This window comes from Liolophura sinensis, chromosome 12 (genome assembly GCF_032854445.1).
Source record: "Liolophura sinensis isolate JHLJ2023 chromosome 12, CUHK_Ljap_v2, whole genome shotgun sequence".
NCBI lineage: Eukaryota > Metazoa > Mollusca > Polyplacophora > Chitonida > Chitonidae > Liolophura > Liolophura sinensis.
In genome coordinates, this window is record NC_088306.1 from 22854495 (window position 1) to 22877904 (window position 23410).

The following is a 23410-nucleotide window of genomic DNA, read 5'->3' on the forward strand; positions in this document are numbered from 1 at the left end:
CAATACCACAGATAGTTCCCAAGAGAAGCTATACCATCAGTGTCCATATAAAAAATACAAGGATGAAAATGTCTGGTCAACTTGTGTTTAAGGAATCAAATTAAATATGATGACCTCAAAATAAATGAGTATTTTCTGTGTTTTATTCACTTCCATGTAGCTCTAAAATGTCTACAAATGGAATCTGATCGGTTTCACACCTTAAGTCACACTTATTTCAATTTTTTGGCTCGTGCCATAGGTCCACACGAATAAACTGCCCCCCCCCCCCCAACTCCCCCCCTCCAAAAAAACAATGCCTCGGAATAATAAGTGATTGATTAACTCTTTATCCTTTAATGACAATGGCAACCACTATACCATCAACTGATATGGAATGCGTAATGAGTCATACTGGAGCATTCATGAATGATTAAAAAGTGTTATGAATGGTTACAGCTAAAAAGACTGTGGGAAAATAAGCTATACCTGTACATGCATGTGAACGATTTCGATATATGCATAGGTGTGACCAAGAATGGCAAACACTTGTTGTGACGTAGCTGAGTGTAACCCATATGACATGCACCATCCCAACATAAGTTTTGGTGGAAGCAACAAAACACAATATAGTGTTAACCGTTGTTTTGCACTTAGGCTATTAGGTCAGATGTGTCAAGTGCCCTGATTGGCTATAAGTGGACACTTCAGTAAAACTAAATATGATACCTATGCACTTTGTCTGCTAGTAAAACCAAATATCTCCCAATGTGGGTAATAATGATGAATACCATTATGTTCAGCACAATGGTTACAACATTATCTATTTAACATGTATGTTTAAATCTGCATATAATCTCAACACCATCTCTGCTTGGCTTCCTCCCACCATAATGTTGGCCGCCATTATGTTAGTGTAATATTCTTGCGTATGGAGTAAAACATCAATCCAAAAAATATATAGATAAATCAAAACATCATTGTTTGACACATCTTAAACATCCTCAGGTAAATATATAAAATATTGACATCCATGCGGTAGGAACATTAAACAGAATTTATTCTGTCTGGTGTAGTAAGACATACACGCCTTGGCTGCCAAATATTCATGCAAACATAAAGCTTAATGAGTGCTTCAGAATGTAATAGCCCATAAAATCAGCTTGATTTAAACTGACTGAAAACAGATTATTTTACAATAATGTTTTTTCATGAAATTTTCTTTTTCTTCAATCCAAGTAAAGTATAAAACTCAAATGTACAAACCCAACATGTAAGAAAGAAAGTATGAACCTTCTAAACACCAGGGGGCCTCCGTGGCCGAGTCACAACAACATAGGAGCAGTCCAGTGGGTGTGAGTTCAAGTCCAGCTCATGCTAGCTTCATCTCAGGCAGTACGTGAGAAGGTCTGCCAGCAACCTCTGGCTTTACCCAGCTTCTACCCATCATAAAGCTGGCTGCCATTGTACAAGTGAAATATTTTTGAGTATGCCATAAAACACCGTTCAAATAAATAAATAAACAAATATACCTCAAACAGTAACCTTACTTTAAGGTTTAACACATTATGAAAGACTTTGCATTCTTGAATGAGGTGCATAATAAATTGCTGCCATAGACACAGTTGACAACACTGAATTTAGAGACAGAGGAATCCATCTAAAAAAAAATTTGTCTTAAGAGTTAAATTAGTTTAGATTACCATGAAACAGGTGTAAATGTAGAATCGTGCAGTACTGCATCATGAACACGTGAAGTCCATTACTGACACTACACCCTAGTCATGCTATCACGTTTCACTATTATGCTGGGGGCTGTTCTTCAAAGCAGTCAGTCATGAGGCCTCACTCATGGTGCATGCACACATATACACATTGTAAATGTATGCATCTTCAAGATAATATAAACACAGGACGCAACATTACAAATATCTTCTGAAATTACAACAGTTTTACTTGAACTCTCTGAAGGAGGTAGCACCATAATACTAATGATAATAAAATCTTTATTTACCGAAGGTTGCTCGGTCAATATACAATAAAACTGTTCTTCCCCTACGCCCTCACAGAGAAAACAATACACTTCAACGTGCCATCAAAAATGACATCAATACAAATGTAACAAGGTAAAGCATCATGTAGTTTGAAAGTTGACATTACTTGTACATACACTGTTGCATTAACACATATAACAGCAAGGAAACAGCCAATAGTGGTGTCTCTGCAAATGTCCCAACCACCGGGAGAAACAGGGTAGTGGAAGGCAGCCCATTATAGAGGTAGTGTGCGATAAAGCTAGCCTCAGGAATTTAGAAACGAATGACACTTTATGAATCATAATTGAAGAAGATAGTTACTTGCCAAACACACACAATAATACATCCGATTCAATGGTTTGGTCACATGGTTCACAGTTTGCCAAATGACTGACTCAAAATGGATTTGCACGACTCAAAATGGATGTCCACGCCAAGACCAAAGCATGGAGGCTTTCATGTTCATCCTCCCTCTCACCATATTCCTCAACTACCTTGTTATTAATTTAAATTGCTCCAGGCTAATGAATTAATGTATCAGTATCAATGAGGATCACAGCCTAAACTCAAACTGCTCTAGTAATCTGAACACAGAAAGCCTGTGGCATGTGAATTTATATTAAGCGCAAATATTCCAATAAATACAATGCCATTACACAGACCTCCAAACCTCCCACCCCTCTGCCGCCAACCACCTACATGTAGCTAGCCTATTGCACAACTGTGTTGTACAAAACTCTTAGGAGTCTTACAAAACACTTTACTCGTACGAGGCAGCGGAAAGTGGATGATGTAGTGAAAGATAACATAGGAAGTTATAGGGAAATGAACAACACTGGATGATATTCTGATGATATAGAAGTGCAGCTGACAATAACCAGAAATTAACATATGTAAGACAACATATCACCACACGACATATCACCACACGACATATCACCACAACATATCACCAAACATGCATTTTTCCACAGAAATTTTAGATCTCCACAAAATATACACTGAGTTTCTATTCTGTTACTAGAGAAGCAAGCATACTGTATGTCACACTGTGTTATAGCCAATCTTTGCTGTTTTTACTAAATCTGACTGCCTGGAGGAGAAATATCAATCTGGCAAATGTGAAATTTGAACTCTATACCGAGAAGGAATTCATGCACAATATCATAGTTCATACTGTGGCCATCACCAAGCAGAAAGCAGAGTTTATGGCTATATTGCAAGGCTGTCAATTGGTCACCATGGTGATATTATCTCAGGGAGCCAAGAAAGCGGTCCAATGATGCGAGGCCTCCTGAACAGCAGCATCAAATATGCCCTCCATGACCCAAGTCTGATCAATGTCCATGTAATAGCAGACAAGAGGCACATACACAGACAGAGCGCTGTGTGACGGACATGCTGTTTTGTCACTCCCACACCGATGGAAACACCAAATATACATTCATGTATCTGGTGGCTCATCCACTGATCTTGTCGGTAAATAGCTCTGAATTAAAGCCAGAGATGCCCATTAAGAGACAGAGGCAGTGTGGTCAGCAGGTGGGGGGGGGGGAATGCGCTTATGACAGTTAAGCTCATCTGCCACCCTACCAGTTCTACCACTCCTTGTTTCTTTCAAGCTCTACAAGCTATTATGTCTGCACACTACATGTAGGATTCAGTAATAGCCTCAATTACCACCGACTCCCACTCACTGCAGCCTCAGCAGCAGAAGCCACAGCACTTGGCACATTGCTTCCTTCACTGCGACTGCCTGCAGCATGCTGATTGCAGCACCGCTACTATGACAGGAAAGGCCACAGGCTGTGTGTAATCAAATCCCACAGTCTATTCATGTTTAATCTATTACATTGTACAACTGTTGGCAATGCATGGACATGACTTCTGCACACAGACACACACAAAAAAAAACATTTTGGAGGTGAAGCTCTGAACAAATTAGTTTCATGATTGTGAAAGGGGTTCACCTGCGAACCATATTCAGGTATAGATTTGTAACATGTAGATGCATAATGCCTTCAAGCCATGCAACTTGCATATGTTTCAAGAAGACTTGACTTAAATATGCCTCAAAATTTGGCAATGCAATCAATATTGAAGGGTGCTTTTTGAAGGGCATAAATGTAAATGTAATTCTGTGAATTTAATGTTTTCTATAAAATTTGGAGTTGTAGTTCACCCTTAAGAACACACCTAAAAATAAAATGTATAAATATTCAGTTTTCCAACAGACTTGGACCTTTTTTGAATTAAAAATGCTGTAGATCTAGAAGACTTACACTAGTGGCATACATGTAGATACCCTGTAAAATGATTATACTTTAAGGAAGCCATCAAGATAGCTTTATAACTTGTACTTATCATTTAATGTTGCTTCTTAAAATTTGAAGGATTTGGAACTGGAGTACCTCTTTAACGGGTGAGGTTAACCACAGGCTAATGGAATAAATACTGCTAATGTCCACCCCAATCAAATGCTCCTTTCTTTGTGATAAAGAGTGACCCTCCTCAATGCAATAATCTGAGTGAGTCATTTTGAACAGTAAGTAATGCCAAATATGAAACTGAGCCAAAATGTGTTGCTCTTTGTTGAATGATGAGTCTAGCCACGATGATAGCCCATGTCTACAATAGGTCAGTACACTGGAAAAAGAGCACATACGTCTAATACTAACATATTTGGACAGATGTTTTGTGCACTGAAGACGTGGGAAAAAACCAGCCATGCTAAAAAGGCCAGTTAATACCAGTACCACTTTCCCATGATGTCAATACATGGACACATTAAGCTGTACTCTCACACTCAAAATGCCTCAAGACTTCTTGATTGTATTATACGTACATAGGAAAAAATGGGAAATCACCCCTGATTTTCTCTCATTCTGCAAAGTTTTTTTTTAAGAAAAGGACCTTTAAAGGTACATTCAATCTCAGAATAAAATCCCCAGGGTGCGGTTTGGAGAGTACCTGCTGTGAATGTACATTTCACTACTATAATTTCACCCAGTCATTGTGATTATATATATTGGCCCAAACAGCTTGGTGCATCAAACAAATTTGTACACATTTAATAGCACAGCTGGTGTTGAATGGGCTTCTCAGAGGGAGGCTCTACATGTACCCTTCCATGAGAAACCCAAACTGAACTGCTATAATTTAACTGACCCAAAATTTCATCCATACCTACATGTATGTTACACACTTTGCCTGACTCTGGGAGTCCTGCTGATCTTAGGAAAGTATTTTGAGGTTGATTGGAAGGCTGGATGAAATCCTATATTTCATTACCATAACTTTTATAATCTTTATTTACCTAAAAAAAATTAGAATTTTTATAAGAAATACAGTTCAGTACTTTGTAAAGGAGGAAATCTCTATCAATCTTATCATCTTACAGCAGTATATTTATATATTCAAATGATGAATGATATTTGCTTTATTACATGCACACCTTCCTGTTATTGCAGCATCACCAAACACTGTGTTTGTGAATTTCAACCTAACTCGACCCCATCTTTCAGACCCTCTTTGCTTTCATTGCTTACCCGATTGGATGTTTGGCTGACCTATCAATCAAGAGCTGTCAGGTAAACAATACCCCTCAGAGGTATTATCAACTCTCCAATAATATGGACTCACCTTAATTATGCGTATGGCGCTTTAGGCAGGTTCAATCAATGGGGCAGATATGTTACCTGGCCAGCATGCTCAGGTATGACCTAATTACCCACGAATGTCACAATGTGAGCCCATGAATTCGCCAGTCTGGCCAGCAGTTAACACTGTCTCATTTACTGTGACAATCAACAGATGTGAGACATGCCTCACCCTGGTATAATTAGAAGCAAGGTTGCACTTGGGTTGCAGCGTTCATGTAGGTGACCTACATATAACACACAGAAAATATACCCTAAATGACCCTAAATTTCGTCCATAACTAACTTGCCCAAATTTCCTGATTCTGAGAGTTCTATTGATTTAAGAAAGGTGTTTTGAGGTTTGCTTGGAACATGGGATGATATTCTGCTGGAAAATTGTAAGCTTCAGCACCAAAACTAATATTTTGTAACATTTATTTACCTCTAAATTTGCCCTTTTGTGGTCAAAATTTTAGGTCATTTATGGTATTTGACAGACACCCATGCATACATGTACAGGTAAATTATTTATCATTAACAACACCAAAATACTACCTTGAAGAATTTGGAACCGTATCAAATCCAACATGAGGAATGGACTTTAATATTCTTGCATATAATTGCATAACGTACATGAATTCTCTTAGAAAACTTAACTCTTCTTCCTGACCAACAACTAAACGTGTAACAAAAACAATAAAAATGCTTGAAAATGCATTTCTATTGACCCCTACTTTTTAAAGGATTTACAGCGCCTGCAGCTGAGTGTGTCTGTCATCTACAAGTAAGTGTAGGCTGCATATAACCTGTGGACAGGCAGAATTCCTGCCAATCAAGTAGCAACATCTCTGCTAACTACACAACCTAATTACAGGTAACAATATACTGACCTAACACAAGTATCAGACAAGGAACAAGATGTATAGTCATTCTTCAACCTTTTCGTATGTTTGCAGGGTGTTTATTCAAGCATATTGTGAAGGCATTATCCTGTGTAGATTGATAAAATTATACTTTTTGTGAAGCTCTGAAATTGGACAATGTAGTTTTATCTCCGAAATCAAATTAAAAATGTGCATAAATCTCATCAAAAGTTGCTCTTTCAAATGTGAATAGATTGAACCTTATGAACCCTTGTGGGTGGGGTCCTTTTCTTACACTACCGGAAGTGCTGGTATGCACCTACACAGATATTTCTTTTGTTTAACATTTTTTTCTTTCATTCTCTAGACCATAGACTTGTCTACAGAGTAATATTGTTTCGAAGGTCTCTTTTTCGTGACGCAAATGGCACAGTCACATGGAATTTGTACACTGAAGTGTATTTGTTAACAAACAGGAATAACTGAGTTTTATTGTACACAACGCACATATGTGTTGTGTACAATGTTTTCACCATTACCATAATATTTACTTTTAGCGGCTCTGGCAAATCAACTTTTCAACATTTAGTCATGCCAGCCAGAGTGGTGTTTTCAACCTTTCACCGGCATTTCATAGAGGAGAAAAAAATTGGAATGGAATGAAGGCAAGGATTCCACAAGTCAGCTAACATGTGTATAGGTTTTGTGACCACATTGTACAAACCTGTTGATCCCTTCAGTGGAGTATCCCTGCATCACAGAGAATGGATCAGCCCGCTGTTATAGAAAACATATAGAACACCCTTGGTGAAAACACATGCGAGGAGCTGACCATTGGCTGGAACAGGGGGTGGTGAGGAAGCAGGTGAAGCCAGAATTTCAACACCACTTCCTGGTAATGGAATGTCAATTATGAGGGAGTCGTCTGAAGGCAGGATAAAAACTGCCAGACTTGTGCTTTGGCGGAACTTGCAGCAGCCACAGCTTTCTGGGGTACCCCGCGCAACATAAAGGAGAGAAATATGCAAACATGGGCGAGCCATACATGCTTACAATGTACTTTTTTTATCAGCATCCATTCAGTCATTCTTATCTTGCAGGAGCCAACATTGCTCACTCTGGAATAAAGGCTATGGGAGAGGCAATTTCAACAACTCAGCCCTCACAGAAATGCAGGAGCCAACATTGCACAATCTAAAACAAAGGCTATGGGAGAGGCAATCTCAACAATTCAGCCCTAACAAAATGGTAGGAGCCAACACTGCACAATCTAAAACAAAGGCTATGGGAGAGACAATCTCAATAACTAGGTCCTGACAGAAATGCAGGAGCCAACATTGCTCACCCTAGAATAAAGGCAAAGGGAGAGACAATCTCAACAATTCAGCCCTGACAGAATGTAGGAGCCAACATTGTTCATTCTAAAGCAAAGGCCATGAGAGAGGCAATCTCAACAACTCGGCCCTGACAGAAATCTAGGAGCCAACATTGTTCATTCTAAAACAAAGGCTATGGGAGAGGCAATCTCAACAATTCAGCCCTAACAAAAACGCAGGAGCCAACACTGCACAATCTAAAACAAAGGCTATGGGAGAGACAATATCAATAACTAGGACCTGACAGAAATCTAGGAGCCAACATTCTTCATTCTAGCATAAGGGCTATGGGAGAGGCAATCTCAACAACTCAGCCCTAACAGAAATGCAGGAGCCAACATCGTTCATTCTAGCATAAGGGCTTTGGAAGAGGCAATCTCAACAACTCAGCCCTAACAGAAATGCAGGAGCCAACATTGTTCATTCTAGCATAAGGGCTTTGTAGGAGGCAATCTCAACAACTCAACCCTAACAGAAATGCAGGAGCCAACACTGTTCATTCTAGCATAAGGGCTATGGGAGAGGCAATCTCAACAATTCAGCCCTGACAGAAATGCAGGACCCAACACTGTTCATTCTAGCATAAGGGCTATGGGAGAGACAATCATTTTACTCCGCATAAAGAGAACCCAAATGAAAATACAGAAGCAAGTCTAAACATTCTAGAATATGGCCTTGATATGAAAGAGATAGCCTGAACCACTCTGCAAATGAGAGCCCAACAGACATGAAAGAACTAAGATGACTCATTCCGGAATAGCTGCTTTAAAAATTTGAAGAAAGAAGTGACAATTAAGCCACGAAACACATGGCTTATAGAACAATCAGTATTTTAACAAAAATTTTAAGACATGCCATCCAGTGCTCTTTAATGCACTGTAATGTGTGGTTTGAAAGGGGTTTTCCTTTTTATTTCAGGTCTCTTGGTGCTGTGATTATTAAAGTGGAAAATTCCATAATTTGCCACCGGATTCAATTCCCGGATTCAATTACACAAAATTGTGAGTATTATCACTTTTTGGCCAAATTCTTTGGTGCATAGTTTTATTGGTTTTGAGGGAGTTTGTGTCATTGGGTTCACATTAGATACATGCACAGTATGCGGACCGTATATACATCTACATTGTAGGTACTGACACATGTATATACATGTCATTTTCATAGCCAGTCTACTTAAATCTATATGTTTATGTGTTAATATGAAAATAATTTGTGCACTCCAATGACCCAACTTCAATTCCTCTATTCTACAGGCCACTCAGTTAAATTCTGAAGTTGGCATGTACAGTGTATTTATGCCAAAGTCTGCCATGGTTAGGCCAGAAATAGGTTCCTTTTCGTTGGTGAAAATGGAAAAGAATTTATTCCCCTAAGGTTGTCTCAGGTACATAAGCTGTCTCAGGTAGGTGCTCTTATGATATTATCCATGCTCTCAGCAATAATATCATAAAATACATGCACACTTTGCTTGTCATGTCAATTTGAACTGTCACGTATGAGTAATATTTTACAGCTAACCTGATTTACCACAAAAATTTACTCTGATAAAGATAATTCATAAATTTTCAATAATTTCAGAATTTGGTCACACTTTTTTGTGATTGCGTCATTCCCTGTGATCCAATTAAACATAATTACTACAGTCAAGAATTTCTCAACTTCTCACAGATCATATAGACAGAATTTCTTCTGACTTTATTGGGTTTTTCTCTCTCTCTCTCTCTCTCTCTGTGTCTCTTTCTCTGATCAAAACAGATGTTGCACAATGTCCATAACCTGCAGGCACTTACAGTATAATTTGAAACCATACCCAGAATCTCAGAGATACTGCATTTCTCCTTCATTCCAACTAAAACCGTCTAATCCAGAGACTAAAAGGAACCAAGGAAATAACACTTCTTGAGCGATAATGGTAAGAACTGAATGGACGCATTTTTACAAAACCGTGCATTTGTCACATAAAAGATATATATATATACATGTACCACATGAGTCTACCACACTGAAGACTCAGTGTAACACAATGACTCATGAGCCTCTCACCAATGCAGTTGCTATGAGTGGCAAGTGGGAGGGTCTGTCGGCAACCTGCAAATGGGTTTTCAACTCTGCTCAGTTTCCTCTCACCACAATCCTATCTAGTATTAAGTGAACTATTCTTGAGCACAGCATAAAACTCAATCAAATACATAAATATTAACGACAAGAGCATCATCTGCACTCACATATAGTATATGTACTGGTTGAATTACATGCAGCTTGCACAGGTGGCCATGGAAGGGCAAGAAACTTCAGCTGGACACTGTCCTCTTGCAGCACAAGCACATAATCCTTGGTGTAAACCCGCATGAAATCTGCGCTCACTTTTTGCTCTGCATTCCATTGTGATAGCACTGGATGGGTTGGTGCATAATTTCCCTGTGTGTCTATGCCTCCAGGTAGAACAGATACCATTGGCACGGAAGGTGCAATATGACTAGGTCTTTTTTTCATGATTCCAGCTAATGTCATAAATTCCATTTGAACTTTTAAACACAGGATGCATCGTTCAATTTTGCTGCAAAGCATGCCATCAAAATCAGCATTGGAATGACGAACTTATGACCAATAATAGACCACAAATGAACAAATCTGTGCATCCTGTTACCTCCAACTCCATGTATACATCCTTCGATAAAACACAGAACATTAAAACTGGCACAAGAACTGAACATATGTACATATTTTAATAGTGGACAATAAAATAACCCCCTAATATTACCCTAAACAGTAAAACACTCATGTTGAATATATTTCAAGTGCAATAAGATTTCATCATAAAACAATGGTATTAAAGTTGGTGCCTGTACAGCAGGTGGCACAGTCGTTGTAGTGGTTGACTCAGCATTGTAATAAATGTCGTCAAATCACATAAAGCTTCCCTTCATGGTAAAGGAGTTCCTGTTACAAGCCAATACCACTGTTGCTTTGTGTCAAACCCGTTGTGGTATTTATGAATAATAAATAAGGCTCAATTGACAAATAATGACCCTCCAGAGATTGCAGAGTTCTATTTATGCCAAACACAACCAAACACACAAGGTGCATGCCCCTGAGAGACATTCCAATAAAACCGCGCCTTTTAAATATTTCAACTGTATCAGTCGTCATGAAAAAAAAAAAAAAGAACAAGAATTAACATTTTAATATGAATATTACATAAATAGGGGCTAAGTACATGTACATGAAAGCAGCTCTGAAGGTCTACACATGAGGTAAATTGTAATTAATGTAAACCATTTGACAAAGACATTTAAGGACACAATCTGCTAAAACTCCAACGAACATGTTTAAAAAATATTCGAAACATTTGTTTGTTTTTTGTTTTTTTCTCTTTTCAAAACCAAAGAATCCATGGACCAACTGGATGCATTATTTTAAAGAAGAATGCATCCACAAATTCCTGTGTTCAAAACCTGCATTTGTTTAGTTATTTATTTATTTGATTGGTGTTTTACACCATGCTCAAGAATATTTCACTTATATGACTGTGGCCAACATTATAATAGAAGGAAACAGGGCAGGGCCCGGGGAAACCCACGATCATTCACAGGTTGCTGACAGACCTTCCCACATATGGCCGAGAGGAAGCCAGCATGAACTCACAGCGACCGCATTGGTGAGAGGCTCCTGGGTCAATATGCTGCACTAGCGCGCTAACCAAATGAGCCACAGAGCCCCACCCCCAGAATCTGAAATATTCCATAACTCATTACATTTTTAAAATGTCAGTTTTAATACAAGTACTTCCTATATTTATATTAGCGTACACTGTCATGAATGCAATGCTTATAAAACAGATGGGTATAAAACCTCTTTCTTTTTCCTTCTTCTCCTTGTTATCAGCATGTATTACATGTGGGTGTGTTTATCTTCCCTTTTTTGTACCCCACCTGCAGAACTGATATACTCCTTTAATATCAAATATAGAAAACAAAACTAGGGCTATGCTTAAGAAATTCTTTTTTCAGGGTACAGATAACTCTCCTTTATCAGAAAAAAAAAATAGGATACTAGTACGTTGACAGGGAATTCTAATTTATTATTCTGGTTATATTGCTAAAAAAAGAAGAAACTTAAAAAGAGAAAAATAAACATGCTGAAAATTAATTTTGAAAATCTTTCATAAAATTCCTATTAAAATCTTTTGACCTTTTTCATAAGGTCAGTCAGGTTACTCCCAACGCACGTTTTTCAAAATGGTCTCAGTGAAATTAGGGAGACAAAAATAAACTTTACACAGTTTTACATGCACATGTATGTGCTTTTACAAAATTAATCCTGTGCTCAACACTCAATCTTGTAACTGGACTCAAGAATAATACCCTATTGAAGGATAACAGTTCACCGACCTCTTGACCTCATTCACGGCCTCTTCCAGATGTCCACCCAGTCTCTTTTCCACAATGGCACAACCAACTATTCAACAGAAAGTGTCAACACCCACCCTACATGTCCCTACCCCCTTCAGACAACTTGGTTAAGATCTGCACCAAGTCCTCCCCACAGATCAAAGATCAGAGTACATACATTTCAATATAAGGAAACGCCTATCTCAAAATACATTTGATATACATGTATCTTATTCTACAAAGTTTTGATTTTACAGCAAATGTCCAGAGAATGGATGTTCAACAGGGCTTTACTTTATACAGTATGTACAAGTCTGTGATCAATGGATTGTATCCACAGTATATGTATAAATGTATGGGCATTTATTTTAGTTCGTTATTTATTTATGGCCCTTCTTACAATAAGATACATGTATGCATATACTGTGTGCACTAGGACCTACATGTGTACTCTAACGAGCATGTAATCTGTCCTCTAGTCCACATGTTACCAGGTACTCTGTAACTTCAGCATTTCCAGATTGATGTCATCTGCACTGACCAACTTCCACTCGCTTTGTGCGACTGATTGTTTGATTGATTAGTGTTTAATACTGTAAATCTGTTACCCAAAGTACACATGCACATCATCATGTAGCTCTACAATCAAAATCGAGTCATTAGAGCACACAAATTATTTTCACATTAAATACTACATGAACATAGATTTTAATAAGTAGACTGGCTACAAAAATTAGGGCATATGGATCTACCTATAATGTACATGGTCCACATACAGCACATGTACCTAGTGTGAACTTGATGACACAAACTTCCTTGACACCAATAAAACTATGCACTAAAGAGCTCCACCTGTGGACATATCCAGGTGTATCCCACATCAGCCAATCAGATCCTCTTGCTGACTGAATAAGTTCCGTTAAGAGAAGAATAAAACCTTCCTGTACATTTACCTGAACGTGTGTTATAATAAAAAGGCTAGTGGGGGTGGGTGGGGTAAGTCCCACAGATGTATAGAGTATGAACACCATTGACAGTAATCAGTACCAATACATGCATAAATTTAGAAACCAAATTCATGTGTTTAATACAAACTCATTCTTCAAATCATGGTAAAACCCTACATGTACAAATAATCATCCACCTGTGTGTGGAAGAAAAATAACACACAATCATGTGATCCAGTGAACTCACAGGTGTGACAAGCATTAAAACCATTCTAAAATAGAAAGAGAAACCAACATGATGTGTACAATATGCATGAATATGAATTTGTACCATTAAATAACTCGCTTTATAAGCACACATGTACATACAGCAAACTGCATTTCACCTACATGTAAAGCTTGGCTTTTTGCAAGTGACACATTTTGCTTGATTCTTATTCATCCAACTCATTTATGAGGTTTTTGTGAATTTTGATGAATTTCTTGTCAGAAAAATTTAAGTGTCGCCATTAAAGTATGATCATTTTCAGGCCTTTATCTACATACACATCTAACAAACGTGTACATCTAATGTATATAACGAACAACAGACTACAACGAACAATATCAAGTGTTCATCTGCATCCTTTCAGATGTGAATAATGTATAATGTTTCCTATCGAGAAGTACTTATTCCTAGTATACCAGTACACTCTAATTCTTCAACCTTTTCAACCTCCTTTGCGATCACTATTTTGAAGCATTCTGAGATAACTATGGTGTCTAGATAAATAATTTGCACAGATTTATTTAACTTGTAACATCTTTAGTAACATGAACAAATCAATTTTGGCGTCATTTTGATAATAATATCCACTGGAAAAAATGCTTTTAAAGTCTTGAAGATTTGCAGTACACGTAATGTATCCTTCATGCATACTGAACGACCACAACTGAGGATAAATCTGTGTACATGTACATTTCTGTGAAAGAGTGGTATTTTCAGTTTACTGTCTTCAATGGATTTTCATGTCATCTTATTCCAAGGCGACTGACTGAAGTACGTAAATGTGACCCACTGAAGGTGAACACAAAAAACGCAGCATAATTCAGGATATTTACACGCACACTGTACCAAATGTTCATGGTTTAACAAAATACAGCATCAATTAACATCTGTGTATTAAGCAATCACTTCATGACGACCATCTGAGCTTAAACATACTTTAAACAGCTGTAAATCAAAGCAACATGGTGACAGAAATGATGCATTAAAATTTTAAAAACTTAACATTATATGGTCAATTGTAACAATAGCACTGAGTTCATACATAGCGTGGTTCAATGAGGTATTAATATTTTAGTTCTTAAGACAGCCGAGCTGGGCATATGCACAGTTAACCAAATCATGATCACGGTTAAACATAAAAATTGCAGTCGCCATTAGGAAATACAAGTAGATTTAAATTTAATATCCAACACTGATAAATCGCGACCAGCTGCAATACCCGCGAAAGTGTGACTCAAACTCACAACTTTGGGTGTCTAGCCCGAATGATCTACCAACTGAATGGATTGCTCAGTTCCAGGCTGCAAAAAACTGTAAAGCTTGAGCCAGTGTTTTCACTGGTCTCGATTTACTTTAGTTGGAAATTATATCTACTCTATATACATGTGCATACATTCAGAGTATTCTCTGAATTCTTTAGGAACTTTCATTCATTACTGAAATCAAACTTGACATAAAATACTTTGTTAGTTTTTTAGAGGATTTGTAAGGTCAGATTTCGCTGTCTCTTGTTTTATATGTATGAGTAAAGTTACTGAGCCTAAAATCAGTGCAGTTCACCTTCAAAGAAACAATCTGAAAATAAAGACAGCTGCGATCAGACAGTGAGATTGTCTCCCGCAGGATGAAAAGGGGACATGCACTATTTCATGTGATCGTACACGTAGCATTGATAAATTAAAACGTCTGAACGCAGCGTACAAAACAGACTTCTCCTATTTCCACAGTACTCATCAAATCTGACAAGTCGTTATGACAAATCGCAATACGTGAACGCAGCTTTATGCAAATTGTGAAATGAAACATCAAATGCTGAGACTTACCTTGAATATGCTGAATTTGGTCACCTACACGGACAGAGAAGGTTTCTCCTTGATTCACATGTACATGTACAACATGCTGCTGACTAGGCGGAGATCCGGGTCCGCTTGCGCCACTGTGGGGGCTTTCGCCACGTGACGGTCCGTTTGGCGAGAAGCGCGTAGGGGAGCTTGCCTGGTGATTGTAGACTGTGTGAACGTGGCATTGGAGATTGTTAGGTGGCGTATTGACGCGAGTGTGGGCAGGGTGCTGACTGTGTGGCCCTGCTGGGGTGGCCGAGGCTGGGCCGGACCCTGGGGACATGGGACCTTGGATAGCCGTCTGGGAGAGGGTGGAGGACAAAGAGGAAGTGGAAGTCCCCGGGCTGGAGGAGACGCTATGATCTCCACCCACACCATTACTGAGGCCTCCCGTAGGACTGAGGTGCCCGTTCTGGGATATGCTGGTAAAGCTTGTGGTGCAATGCAGCGGAAGACTCTGGCTGTTGTTGTTTTGGTTTTTGTTCGAGTCATCGCTCACTGCTGCACGCTCTGTCTTTGGACTGGGAGACGCTGATTCAGACTGACTATTCACCCTTTTACACTCTTGTTTTTGTTCCTCTGGCTGGCTAGTAGCGTCAGAGTTTGCGTTCGTGCTTTCCTCAGAAGGTCCATCGAACTGTAGACTGTCTGAGTTGTTTGTTTCTGTCTCTCGAGCGTCCTCAGAATTAGCGTCCTCGGATTTAACCTCCACACCTTTTTCACTCGTGCTCACCTCAACATTATTGTCCGTGGAGTTTTCGAGACCATCCACTCCGTTTGAGGTCGGGGCAGTTGGAGTTGGGAGGTTATCTCCATCCTCAGACACTGAAGCATCCTCTGGGTAGGTATCAGCATTTTGCAACGGTTCACTTTGTACATGGTTCTCCTGCTCGTTGGATTTATCCTGGGAGAGACGATCACTAGTTATTGTAGTTGTGGAATTGGAATGACTGTCACACTCATGTGACAAGGAATCTTCAGGTGCTGATTTTACCTTCTCTTCTGTCACACCCACAAGTCTTTCTCCTGCATCCTCCGTGCACGTTTTTGCGTGCTTCACCAAAGCTTCCTCATCCTCCTCAGACTTCACACTGGACTTTTCAGGCTCCTCCCTGATGCCGATGTTTAACTCTTTAGGGTCAATGTTGATGTGGGGCAGACAAGAATCCTCATCCTGAGAGTCCCCATTGGTGTCCCGCTGAACTGCAGAGAACGACTGAACACTGTCTTTCTCGTGGTCCGACATGATCGCCTGACGTTGGTGGACAGAGATTCTGTTCACATCAAGGACAGGGTCGGTTGGCAAAGATGGTAAATAATGGTTGTTCAGCTGGTTGAAATTGCGTACAAGGCTGGTCATTCAACTTTTCTGAGATAAAACCGTCAATTTGTGTTCCTGCAAAATGACAAGAGAAACACAGTTTGTACAAATTCCCTTACTGCACGAGTACATTTACCCTAATTCTTCTAATTTTTAGGACAGATATTAGTATTGCTGAAACCAAAGAAATTCCTTTCCCAGTTTTTGAAAAAGTAAAGACATAAACATGTCGTTTATTAAATTAACTTATCATGTTAAAAAAAAAAGAAACCAAATATTCCTGCCACAATTACATGTATATCGGCCAAAAAGAGCAGAACAGGCGTCTCAAAATTTAAAAAATTAGGGTAAACCAGCTAAAGTGCTTAGACAAAATACAGCCAGAAATAAACCTTTTAAAGCTGTTTTAAATGTGGTAACACAATGCTGATCACATACCACTTAGAACCAACTTGAATGCAACATCACCATATTTACACACTTTTAATGCATTTCCAACACCGAACACCTGTACATATAACAAATTGGCTGTTTTGCTACGGATGCACTGCACATCTAAGTTGAACAATGCAATTCACTGTTCACTTTTAAGTTTTACAATTGCCAATAACTCGAAACAAAATACATGTATGTATTTAATTCATTTATCTGATTGGTGTTTTACGCCCTACTTGAATATTTCACTTATACGACGGAGGCCAGCATTATGGTGGTTGGAAACCGGGCAGGGCCCGGGGAAGACCCACGACCATCCGCAGGTTGCTGAGAGGCCTTCCCTCGTACGCCCGGAGAGGAAGCCAGCATGAGCTACACTTGAACTCACAGCGACCACATTGGTGAGAGACTCCTGGGTCATTAGGCTGTGCTAGCACGCTAACCAACTGAGCCATGGAGGCCCCCAAAATATGTAACAGTACCTTATATTCTACATTTACCCCCCCCCCCCCCCAATACAACCGTGCTTACTTGTGCTGAAGTCCATGCCAAATATCCATTTCCAAAACTGGCATAAGTGTACATGAGCGCGTCACATGATAATACCTTTATTAAGCTCCTCACAGCGAATACCTAGACAACGCAACCTTGCGTTTCAATGGCAAGTGTCTAAGGAGACCAGCTTGTATAATTTATAGCAGAAGCTGCATATATCAATGTACTACTGTGCATACATGTAAGTGTCAACATCATACTCAGGATGACACAGGCTCTTATAAAAATTTCCCTGGAAATCACGCAGTGCCAAAAATAACTACATGAGCAGTGAATGATGTGTCAGGTGACAAGACGGACATGCACGAATTGTCAGCTGTAATTTTGGGGGAAAAAATCAGCGAAATCTGTTGCCAAAACAATGATGACATCTAGTAGTTCTTAATTAGTTTTTCTCTGCATGCATGTGTACCTCAGGGAGACATTTTGATGTGTCAGCAGTTTTAACGGGATGGGATTGTTTTCTGTGCAAAGTGATCCCTATAGCCATGGGAATACACCAACTGTTATCTAATTATAACATCTTGCCCAAAATGAAAGTTACTGGTTTCAACTATTAAAACATGCACAAGTAGGTGCAAATATATACTGTACTTGTATATAGTATTTCATAAAATGGTTGCATTGATTCAAATAGGGAGTGAAATAATTCCTTTGAATTCTCGAAAAAATTTCATAAGAATTAAATTACACATTTTAAATTGGAATTGGGATCTTATAGCATTCATTATGTCTTGTTTCTATTATTATATTTTCCAAATGCGTACTGCAAAGTTCTTCCCCGTTGTCATTGCACACTTCTGTTGGTACATGTACATGCTGACAAACAATTCAATGAGAAACACCTCTGCTATATTAATCTTCAACCTTTTGAGTCTCTACAGCACTTTTTTTATGTGATATTTATGCATACAATTATGAATCATGAAACTGTGCAAATTGTTTCTCTACACACCATAATTATTTATGGATGTTTTAAAGTACTGGTCACAGAGGCAGTTAAACAGGCTGAAGAATTAGGGTACAATGTATATGTACCTAAGCCCTTGTACCCAGGGGGCTTTGTCAAGTACATGCACATTTATGTTTTAAGGTTTTTATTTAACTGACACTTGTTTTATGCTGTACTCAAGAATGATTCACTTAATATATGACACGGCCAGCATTGTGGTTGGAGAAAACCAAGCAAAGCCCAGCCGAAACTCACAGCCCTCTGCAGGTTGCTGGCAGGCCTTTTCACGTGTGGCCGAAGGTGTTTAAACACGAATTACACTTACAATGACTTACAATTAATACAATCCAGTGTGACATGATTGTTTCCAATCCTTGTAGACATGTATAAAAGACATGTGTACAGTCAAAAACTATCAGTAACCAACTGCCATTTGTACACATAATCTATAGAGGCCTGATCCCCACAATATCTTTGAATAAGCATAAGAAGTACACGTACACTACAAAAAAAACTACTGTGTCAGGAATGAAGCATTTCCGTATTCCCGTAACAGCCTGATGGAAAGCAATGGAAAAAGGGGACAGTAGGCCAACACGTTAAACAAAACTGTTGTCATGCGGCTACTTCGGAGGTAAGCTTTCCACACAGTGTCTTGTTTGGTTTGACTGCTGCACGCATGCACCATCAACTGCGGCTGCTCTGTCCAAGTTCACACTGACATGGTGTTGTAGAGGGCACCTGTTAACACTGCTGATTAACTCCCACCTGCCCCATGTGCCACTTCAGGAAGTCTAGACAGCGTTTAAACAGGGCTTCGCTTGGATACTTTAACACAGACTTCCTGGGGAACGAACCTCATCTTCAAGAGCAAATGAACCCATAAACATGCATACATGTACATACGTAAGTTGACTCACTTTTAACACATGAAAAGAAATGAAAATAATGTACCTGAGGAAAGTGTCAGAGAATTTGTACAGCTCATGTCACAGTCAGAGAGTACAAAAGGACAGAGAGAGATATGAAATATGTACATGGACATGTACTGTGTCCTAAAGGCATTATGTACATATGTACACACAGTCCATAACATTCCACTGTCATAACAAAAATGCTGGTTCACACCAATGAACTGTAGGTGTGTATACGTAGAACATGAATTCATCCTGTCAAAGCATACTGTATACTATGTTATGTGAAAACGTCAACTCTCTGGGTATGGCCTGCTTTAGATGTGACAATTTCACTTATACATCAAATCATTACATCATTTAATACAATAAATACCTGTAAGTACAGGTACATGCACTATATTCCACATCAGGCCTTAAAATGGGCAGGGTGCAAAGGCATATTCCTCAAAAAAGGGCCAAGGATCAAATGCACATGTATTCACCAAAGAAGGGGCATGTTGGCAATTTCCACTGCGTGTCTAATTAACATTCAGCCAGACAAACAATGGGCAGGTGCACAATTTAGGTCATAGTAGGGTGCAGTACCAGGCTTCTAAAAAAGCCTAACCAGGAGTATGCCCATGTCGTTAACATAATAACACTGCAACATACATGTATGAAAATCAGCTTTTATGACCTTTATGAACTATTTAATATGAATCTGAATCTTTATAGCAAAATGATGAATTGTTCCATATTAATAATAAAAAAAACTGGATCAAAACTGCTACAACAAACAATGCATGCAATTGCAGAATGTGATCCTCATGAATCACACAAAAGAGCAGAAACTTACAAGTGTACTAAGATACCATTCCAATATTGAAAGTGAAAGTAAAATGTAACTTTCAAACATCACACATGCACCATACTATACATACAGCAAATAATACACTGACAACACCACAAAGTGGATCCGTGACAACTGCGTGTCCGTGTATGAATCACCCATAGGCCAGTATTTTAACCACATGAATAAGGTTGCACGGTTAGGCGATTCTCAAACACCCTAATATTACATCACTACTCAGCTATATTTAACTACCATATTAGCAGGTATAATGAGTTGAATTCTCTCATATATTTATGCAGTACAAGCTTATACATGTACCATATCCACATAAATTTATAGTCTTGCAGACCAACTGCCACCAAGTGGAGGTCATCAATGGGAATTGAAACATGCGGATAGTTGTGGGTTTCCCCCGGGCTCTGCCCGATTCCTCCCACCATAATGCTGCCTGTCGTCGTATAAGTGAAATATTCTTGAGTACAGCGTAAAACATCAATCAAATAAATAAATTAATCAATGGGAACTGAACAATTCAAATACAGAACAAATACATGCAAACTAGGTTACCACATACATGAACGTGCCTACAGTATGTACATGTATGGGTAAACACCCCGAACCCAGTACTTGTGTCAAATGCATGTACTACCCAGGTACATCTAGCCTAGGTACAAGTACAAGATGCAAAATCAATCGTTACAGGTAAATCTTATATGTACTTTACCCAGTCAGTCTTCACAGCTGCATCATGCTCATACATGTAACCATTCAATGAAGGTGTGAGTGGGGAGTTAAATATAAATCTGACAAAATTTCAAGTTCACGACAGTTTATATAAGCACAAAAAAAGCCCAGTCAGTATATAGAAGCTGTACTCTGAGGTTAAGATGAAAATGTCCCGGCTTCTTTAAAAATAGAATGTTTTTATATAACAAAGAGCATGTGGTTGTTTTGAGATACATGTACATCAAACTGGATAAATGAAAACAAAACTGGGGCAGTGGGCAAATAAAGCATCTGCTTCTGTATTAGACAAACCTCATAAAATACTAACATAACAACAATAGGTACATGTACTTGCTTCTTACCCTTGTTAGTTAATGAGTTAATAAAAAAACATGTTTACAAAATTCCATAATCATATGTGTTGCCACATAAATCAAGACATATAATCTTGCTTGCTTCCTACAGTGTACCTCAAGCTGTTTTGCATTCCTGATGCAGTGAAATTTTGATATCAGGGTCTTATATCCATTTTTTCTCTCTCTTTGCCCTAGATTTCTCCAATGGTAATGTCATCAGAAATTTTTTCAATGTATCACAGCTCTGTCTTCTCAAAAGAACAGTGGTCCAAACAGTGGCCTGTCTATGATGCTGCCTCTGCCATCATATTGATGCACAAGACCATTTCTTTATCACTGATCAAATTTTCAGTCCTTCATTGACCTTTCCTGCCTTTTTTGTCCTTCTAGTCTTTAAAGGCAAGAAGCACTACATATACATGTACTATGTATTTCTCCTTCCAATCACTGTTTACAGAATCGTCTTAACACATGTAATATCTAAACTTGGTGTATTTTAGACTTTGAAACTTCTTATACATTTTGAGTGTAAATAATGTATGTACAGAAATATCTGGAGATTGATACTGATGTCTTCTAGCTTTTGTTCTATCCAATGTTAAAATACATGTACATGTATGAACAATTCAGATAACAGAAAGTGTGACACAATGTCTTCATGCATGTAAGGTTCAGGTAAACAGTAACATACTTGTACATGCAAGTCGACAAATAACATAAACATAAAATTTTATGTTTACCTTTATCTAGAGCTGCAAGTGCCCATAAATTTTACCTGTTCATTAATACCAATACATCCGCCTTATTGAAACCCTATGGATATAAGGTAAACTTACATGTTTCATATGTTCATGCATCGTATGTGTCCTAAATTTGGAAAAAAAAAAAAAAAGTGAATTCAGATGTCCAGATTAATTTCTACCTGATTTGACCCTTAGATCCATAGCCACACTGAGTACAGAGGTTAACAAACGAGCAGACAGACAGACAGACTGTAGGTGTACATCTCATACGAAAGCATTACAACCAAAGTGGTCACAGCATATCCTACATATGTACTAGATGTAGCTGTACCTGAAAGACTTTACCACACACAGTATACATACATTGTACATTTACAATGACATTCACTCAATCTACAAGTCAAGGCCAGTGCTTTGTTTTACTGGCTGACATTAAATAAAATGTCATTTCATGGAATTCCCCTGTTTTCTATTCATCACAGCAACACTTATTTCAGTTTCTGACCACCTCTAATGAAGACAACATCCGAGCTTTTTTTTTTTTTTTTGGTACGCTGTTTCCCCCTTGAGATGGGGATAGACTGGCATTTCTATTTAATGCTAAATAAACACAAGCTTTATTCCTTTCCTGGGCTGAGGGCTCCAGAGTTAAACTCTGTTAAAACGAACACTGGGGATTCTAATTAATTTAAACCGTACTTGAAATAACATATCAGTACAAGATGCCTACGGCTCGAGTTCACACAAGCCTTCCAGCTCAGGGGCCCCGGCACAGAATGTCAAGCTATATTCACAGTGCGACAAGAATTCAAAACCAGCCGCTTCAATTCCTCAGGATTAAGGGGTGAACTTGCCCAGGCTCTGTGTAACTGCTAACCTCCGTGTATTTGAAGGCTGCTATATTAAATGCCATAACTGTTTGGGATTTATAGGTGGAATTTTAATGCCCTTATTATAATTATCATACCAGTGTCTGTCATCAGCCCTTCCATCACAAGTCCACATCTCTAACAAAAACGTCCCTCACTCGGCAAAGAGTTTTAGGCCCTCACAGCATACCACGAACTATATAAGTTTAGCTTGGTCATGATGTACATGTATTATCCATTTAACAAGGAATCTCGTAATTTTCATTACTAAAATGTATTTACATGTATTTATCTGATTATGCTGGCTGCTCAAGAATTTTTTTTTTCAACATGTACATGTAGGATAATTGTCAGGATACAAC

General features: G+C 38.6%; 1 protein-coding gene across 4 annotated transcripts in view; it reads right to left on the bottom strand.

The window, feature by feature from the left end:
• LOC135479489 (fibronectin type-III domain-containing protein 3a-like) overlaps window positions 1–23410 on the bottom strand; it is a 142584-nt gene that overhangs the window by 104369 nt on the left and 14805 nt on the right. For all 4 annotated transcript variants that reach the window (XM_064759345.1, XM_064759344.1, XM_064759342.1 and 1 more), the window contains exon 2: window positions 15325–16738. In XM_064759345.1, the coding sequence (XP_064615415.1) occupies window positions 15325–16702 (1378 nt within the window). In that variant the 5' untranslated portion in view covers window positions 16703–16738. The remainder of the gene's footprint in view (window positions 1–15324; window positions 16739–23410) is intronic.